The following is a 7,543-nucleotide window of genomic DNA, read 5'->3' as shown; positions in this document are numbered from 1 at the left end:
ACAGCAAAGTGTCTGAAAAGGACCTTATTGTGGATGATTAATTCGGCAGAGCCATTGACTGTATAGGGCAGAACAGATGTTGGAGACTACCTGCCGAGATTTGCATCCACCTCTTTTCTCAGCATGAATTTGCATTACCACCTGCGAGGTGTATGCAATTCTCGGCAGGCAGGCAGAATTCGGCACAACACCGGCGCCACTGGAAGCATCTCAGAAGAGTTAGCAGCGAACCGTGCAGCCTGTCCCACGTTATTAATTTGTTATTAATTTGTCCTTTTGTGCTTCTACTAACATATTCACAGCTCTATGTATTGAGTGCTCTATGTTTCGTTCTGTAAACTGCAGGCTACATTTCCCACAAGGAGCATTTCAGAATCAGAGCACTTTACCTGCCTGATTTTGCTGACATGTTTACATGTTGTTGATCTGGTAACCAGTGTTTGCATTTGTGCTTCTACTATGAATTAATTAATTAGTAGGCTACATAGTTAAAGGATATCCTTTTGTGTCCGTTTTAACCATGTTTATTGTTGTTTTACAATCCGCAGTCTCCACGGGGGGTGTTTTATTTTGAAAATTGACCGGATTCTCTCTGCCGTTCTGTGTCTGACTTCCTGCGTATTTCAATCAGCTCTGTGCTGCTTGACGCGTTTTCCATCAAAAATAGACCTGCTACCTATTCTCTGAAGAGCGGAGAGCCGCTTCTGGGGAGTCAGTGGATTTTAGCCGTTAAGATGTGGTTATTTCCAGCGGTAGACAGTAACTTAAGTAGGCCTACTGTACTGCAGTCCAAATTAGAGGTAGCCTATTTGTACTTTACTTGAGTATTTTCTTTTTTATGCCACTTTCTATGTTTATGTACACCGTTTATGTTTTTGTATATTAATAGCCTATAATAAAATAATATTGCCATTCATCATTTCTGACCATTTAACAAAGCACTGGTATTGCAGTTACTGTTAAATTGTATTGGGACGGTTACTGAAACTGACTGGATATGGCACAGCCCCACCTAAAATACTTTTCACCAGCCGCCACTGGCAGTGAGGAATGCACTGAGCTACACAAACGCATGGCTCAACACAGAAGGACTAACTCCCCATGTCAAAACTCTGCAGTTTACCTACATCTGAAGGACACTCGTTTGAGGATCACCAGGTGCACATTTTAGACAGAGAAGATGGATGGTTCGAAAGAGGTGTCAGAGAAGCCATTTACACCCGGACTAAGAAGCCGTCGTTGAACAGAGGAGGGGGTCTATGCCACCACTTGTCACCCACTTACAATGCTGTCCTTTCATCACTTCCCAGGAAACTAAACAAGCATTTCCTCTTGGCCTCGGGTGAAGGTACCAACAATGGTCATTCAGACTTGGCCATGGGTGGGTGTAACGAACATTACGACTGTCGTTACCACAGCCAGGAGCTCGATCCTAGCTAATGATCCCAGAGGTTAAATAGCCGTTTCCCTACCAGTCAGTCAGAACTGAAGAAGTCTCTTGAATGAGGGACGAAACATCTTCTAGTGTCTTCAACCAAGTCCAGTTGCCCCTTGACCTCATCCTCCGTTGGATGATTTTGACTTGGTACTCACTGAACTTGACGATATCCTTAAAGCTAGATCTACGCCTTTGGTTTTCAGATATTTCACACACAATCATTTTTCATTGCTCTCTGAGCTTGTAAGGAAGCTTTTTAAATTATTGTTTTCATGTTTGCTGGTGTATTGAGTTTGTCCAAATATTGCAAATCCTCCACAGCATTACAACACTCTCGCAGAAACAATGCATAAGCCTGTAGCCCCTTAGCATCTTCTGCCTTAATAGAAGGCCATCTCATGATTGTGAAAACATAAGCAGCTGTAATTTTTACTTCTTGTCCAAAATGCTTTTGGAGAAGGTCTTTAGCCATTGCATCTCCTCTTTCTGTCAACATTTGCTGGCAACTGTACAGAAGATCTTTAGGCTGCCCCCTAGTGAATTGCTCCAGGTAATACAAACTCCTTTGTTGTTTGTCTTGACCTCCACACATTGTTCAAATGCTCTGATGAATGACCTATACTCCACGACTTCCATCGAACACAGGAATTTCTCTGTGAGCCAGCAACTGTGAGTTCTGCGTCTGTACAAGGGTGGCTGTTATCTCGTTTTGCCTTTGTAACAGACTGTAGAGATCTGCAGATAGTTGAGGATTGCCTGTAAAATGTGTTGCTGACCAGAAGGATTTAACTCTTCTTGCCGCTGGTTTGTCTGATCAGACCTTTGCCACTAGCTGCATTTTCATTTTCACATGTGTCCGTTTCTATTCTTTTTTCATCTGCTGCACGAGTGTTGGCAGATAATGCATATTTTTTGCTGAGAACTGTCCTTTTGCTGTGGGTTGTATTGTTCACCGTGAGGATTCAGTGTTGTTCCTTTTTTAATATACGCTGAACAAAATTATAAACGCGACACTTTTGTTTTTGCCCCCATTCATCATGAGTCAAAAAACTGCTCTATTTTTGCAGTAAGGCATACCTGTGCAATAGCCAAACTGTCTGATGAACATCTTGTTATGCCACACCTGTGAGGTGGATGGATTATCTTGGCAAAGGAGAAGTGCTCACTAACACAGATTTTGACAGATTTGTAAACAATATGTGAGAGAAATAGGCCTTTTGTGTACATAGAGAAAGTCTTTGAATTCAGCTCATGATGAATGGGGGCAAAAACAAAAGTGTTGCGTTTATAATTTTGTTCAGTGTAGGAATCTATTCCATCCAAATGTGTACTGCATGAGGTGTTTATCACTGCTAGTTTTGCTGAAGAGGCTGCTATTTCAGTTTCAATTCCAAGTTGTTCTTTTTTCCTTCTTAGTTGCTCCACTTGCTCCTCCAAAGCATGTTTTTCTTGAAGTGCATTGGAACGTGCCAAGAGTGCAGCCCTTTTTGCCTCTGATGTAAGGGCAGTACTATATGCAGCATCTGACTATGTCTTTCAAACCAGTCAGTGTATGAACAGGCTGGCTGTAAATACACAGTCTCAGTAGAGCAACTCTTTAACTACAGATGGACTAACATAAAGAGGTATGGTGTAAATTATCCAGTTTCGGTAGATTGAGTTGGCACAATATAAATAACCTATGATATTTAAAAAACACAATTACCAAACAAAACATGAACATTAAAAGACAAAATAAATCCACAGTTGATATAATGGAGGCACACATTTAAGTGACTTTAAGAGACTGACAACACTGAACCCCAAATCCCACTGCATAAAACTTTAGTCACTCGTTGTTTATTTTAGTACTCTTGATTTTTATTTAATTATTCATGTTAATGTATCTAAATGTTTATTTTTTTATTTTTTAACATTATGTTTAACCCGTTTTTCACTGTATAGTGTATGGCTTCCAAATGCCCTTTCATGCTGACACTGCCAAAACATTTCCAGACTCATGGTTCATTTTCAGGTTTTAGAGGCTTGATTTTGACTGGATTTTTTTTTTATATACAAAATAGGTCAGCTTACAATAGAACAGGATCTTCCCACATTAATTGTTGAGATACAAAAATATGCATTTTAATATTAATATTATGGCATTTATTCAAAGTAAGTAACCAACAGTTAATTGCAATTATCATTGTATTTTATGAGTTAATAAAAACAACATAGGCCTACTAATTATTGATTTTTCAATGGAAAAAAATGTGCAATAGCATAGCCAATCATGAATCCATCATTTTAGATGTATTAGGTCCAGTGACTTTCTTTATTCTATTCACCATGCCACATAACCGTATCATAAATTTTAAGCTGTATAATAAATGCAAAGGTTTTTAAAAATGTGACATATTGTTTTATTTATGCCTCTGACCAACCATCGAACAACTGCATCATTGCCCCCTGCCGTTTAAAACACGTAGGTACATACTGTATACTATATTTCCATTTTCAACACGTGTACCCTAATTATTCTCCGAGCAACCCAAGACTCACTTCCTGCAATACATTTATGGGGACTTAATTTAAGTGACAAGTAAATTCACAGAGCGTTTTTATTCATAGTCGACATTTTTTGCGTTTTTTTCATCACTTAGGCTAATGTCATCAGAAAATATTTTCTCTTACTTAAAGTACCTGTTTACCTTTTTTATTTCCTTCAACTTTAATAATTTAGTACACAACATAGTAACAGTATTAGGCATCATAACAGGCTTATATCACAGGATAAATTCACTTTCGTTCATAAAAGCAAAAACACCATGGCATTATGACGTCTGTATATATCAATTATATAAGCACATTTATTATAGAATGGATAGACTCAAAATACTTTCTGAGTTCTTTTCTAAAGGATTCTGATGATGGATCTGGAGAACTGTTCTTATGGATGTGGAGCTTTCCTAATAAAATTGTTAATTTTGTTTTTATAGTATAATATTACATCATTATCCTATTTTTTTTCCAGAATCCCGATGTGGACCGACATTCAAAGAAAATGTGTTAATGTTTGTTAACTTTAATTATTGAAATCTTGTTGCTAATATGACGCGCAGGTCCGTCACCAAAACCCATTCGGCTTTTTGTCCGTTTGCAGAGCGTATCCGTCTCGAAACAAGTACATTTTTTTCAGCTGTCATGTATGAATTAAGCGGACCAAAAATTCGTTTATTGTGACCGTGGAAGAAGTTTCAAAGTTCAGATTATATTTACTTGCGTTTTAATCGGCAACGTTGTTTTCACCGAGGACACGTAACAGACACCAACGCTAGCGAGAAAGTTACGGTAACGTATCTCCCCGGGTCCGTCCTTTAACTAGGGGGCAACTCTGCCTTTCCTAACTAGAACAGTCTGTTCTTGTTCGATTTAACCATGGACGCGGTTGTAAACTTCACAAACCAAAGTCAAGGAAGGGACCGTATATTCAGGTGAGTTGTTTAGAGTATTTGTGACCGGGTCGTAAACCGTGGACGTTGTATTTTATTTGTAGAAACGTGAGGTTACGTTAGAGCAAAGACCGAGCGTGCTGAAGGGTGTTGAATAACTGAATGACAACATTCTTCCTCTACCGTCTGTTTCTTACTTTATTTCAGGGCAACCCAATATGCATGTGCACTGTCGATATATTTACTCCGAAACAAACCGGAAAGAAAGGACCTTGTGGCGAAACTCACAAGTCTGGAAGCCCACATGAGTGCTGGACGAAAATGTGAGTATAGGCAACTTAGGTTGACTAGTTAAAACTGGGTTTGGAGGTCCCATACGAAACGGGGAATAGAGGTAACTTAAAAACAAAACAAATCAATGAAGATGTGTCCCATTTGAGAATGTACTTTACTGACTATTGTGGTTCAAATTAACACATTAAAATTAAGAATAGAAACTTAACTAGACTGTGCTTCTTACCATACAAGTGCCTGATGTAAAATCCTGCTACACACATCCCACCCCTCTGCAATAATTATTTTTGCAGCTGAGTTAACACTGTATTGGCTGTAACATGGCTGCCCGCCTTTGTCCATTATATTTTGCCTCCAAGTCAAAATCTAATTCCTTTTATTGTTCTGATAATACCTACATTAATCAAAGTTTAAATAATTAAATAGGGGGTTCTTAAATAGCTGCTCTTGGTGGGGCTGCGAATAATCAGTAATCCATGGTTATTATTTTTATGAGTAGTTTAGTCTAAGTGTGTGTGTGTGTGTGTGGAGGAGGGGGGGGGGGGGGTGGTTGTTTTATTTGATCAACATTTATGCTTGATAAATGATTTAAACAATTAAGCGATCATGAAAAATGTTGATTTATTTTTTTTGTCGATCACCTTATTATTTCACCACTAGTTTTATAGAGCCTACAATAATAGCTTTCTGTACTAGCTGTCCTAGTTGTCCCTGTTTTTTAGGGCTTCAATCAGTGTTTCCCAAAGCCGAAGGTGACATCCTCAAATGTCTTGTTTTGTCCACAACCCAAAGATATTCCGTTTACTTTCTTTCATAAAGAAGTAAAAAACAGAAAATAAGAAGTTGAAATCAAAACGTTTTTTATTGCTTGATTTAATCTATTATCAAAATAGTTGTACATGAATTTAATAGTTGACAACTAACTGAATAATCGTTGCAGCTCTATTTTTTCCTTCTATTTGTAAATATTGTTCTTAGCCACAATTCTTAGTGTCAGTGAAGTCAGCTTAGTAATCCTTCTACATAGTCATTATTGGTTTTATAGACCTGCATGCCCAAATAGCATGAAATAAAGCCTGCCTCCATATTTATTTATTTCATTCCTCCGTCATGGAATATGCAAAGCACTGTGGTCTGCTGCAAAACAATCCTACGTATACTGAAGTCACTCCATGGCAATTTCAGCCACTACAAAGCAATAATATTTCATCAGGACGAGCTGTTGACTGCCCATTCTTTTAGTCCAACAAGACAGGAGCTGAGTCACAGCAAATAATAGCCTAAGTTGATTGGGCTTGATGGAAGGTGGAAAAATGGTAAATGGACTGTTCTTATATGGCGCCTTTCTAGTCTTCTGACCACTCAAAGCACTTTTATACAACATGTAACATTCCCCCCATTCACACACTGGAAATGGTTGCCTTGCAAGGTGTCAACTGCACATTAGAAATGAACTAGGATGGTCATTCACACACATTCATACAATGATGGCATCGATTTCAGGAGAAATTGGGGTTCAGTATCTTGCTCAGGGACACATAGGCATGCAGACTGGAAGAGCCGGGAACCCTCTTTATCTCCCGAGCCACAGCACTACTAATAATAATTCAATAATCTTCTTTAATACATTTAGCTGACGCTTTTATCCAATGCTCATCTGGAGCAATTAGGGGTTAGGTGTCTTGCTCAGGGACACAACGGTGGATGGGTCACAGTGGGAATCAAACCCGGGTCTCTCACACCAAAGGCATGTGTCTTTTCCACTGCACCATCACCACCCCAATAATACAATGCAATACAATAAAAAAAATTTTCTTGTCCCACAAAAATGTTCCTAAGTGCCACTGGACATTTGATGGTAAAATCCATAAACCTTTTATCTGCTATTTAAAAATTTTTATAAATATTTCATAGCATTAGGTTCATATGATCCTGAAAATCAAAATAAGGGATAAGGATTATATCATGAGAAGTTGTGACATTGTTAACTGTTAACAAAAATTACATATGTAGTGTGGTGAAATTTGGTGAAATCTTCGCCAAAGTTTTTTCAAACAGCAACTGCCCACATTTTGTCTCCGAAATCACTAATATATACAATCGCTTTGCCAAGACACATTGTTAAGCTGACAAGATAGCGAATATCTAGTGAAATTTCATTCACCCCAAATGTCTATTTTACTGTGTCTTTAATTTTCATTCTTTGGCAAATGATCAAACTGTATACACCACATGAGGATGATCAAGTGTGTCAAGTCATATTTGTTCGTGCTTTGTAGTACAGTACAGTACAAATTGTACTGAATTTCGTACTGTACAAGTTGGCAAATTTGTATTCTCTTTGGCATCTAGACCAGGCCCATGGCTGTTTGTGGCAGTA

At 38.3% G+C, this 7,543-nt stretch overlaps 2 protein-coding genes across 3 annotated transcripts in view; both read left to right on the top strand.

Annotated features, from left to right (window-relative positions):
* The first annotated feature begins 4,571 nt into the window (after nucleotides 1-4,571).
* Nucleotides 4,572-7,543, top strand: part of pex11a (peroxisomal biogenesis factor 11 alpha) — a 6,484-nt gene continuing 3,512 nt past the window's right edge. Inside the window, exons 1-2 of the mRNA XM_046038154.1 lie at nucleotides 4,572-4,911; nucleotides 5,077-5,192. Coding sequence (XP_045894110.1) covers nucleotides 4,856-4,911; nucleotides 5,077-5,192 — 172 coding nt within the window. The 5' untranslated portion in view covers nucleotides 4,572-4,855. The remainder of the gene's footprint in view (nucleotides 4,912-5,076; nucleotides 5,193-7,543) is intronic.
* Nucleotides 5,072-7,543, top strand: part of fkbp16 (FKBP prolyl isomerase 16) — a 66,883-nt gene continuing 64,411 nt past the window's right edge. Inside the window, exon 1 of one of the 2 annotated variants that reach the window (XM_046038151.1) lies at nucleotides 5,072-5,192. The gene's annotated coding sequence lies outside the window, so the exon portion shown is untranslated. The remainder of the gene's footprint in view (nucleotides 5,193-7,543) is intronic. The other variant, XM_046038153.1, reaches the window with a different exon arrangement.

Source organism: Micropterus dolomieu, linkage group LG22 (assembly GCF_021292245.1).
Source record: "Micropterus dolomieu isolate WLL.071019.BEF.003 ecotype Adirondacks linkage group LG22, ASM2129224v1, whole genome shotgun sequence".
Taxonomy (NCBI): Eukaryota; Metazoa; Chordata; class Actinopteri; order Centrarchiformes; family Centrarchidae; genus Micropterus; species Micropterus dolomieu.
This window is presented reverse-complemented; position numbering and strand designations above follow the sequence as displayed.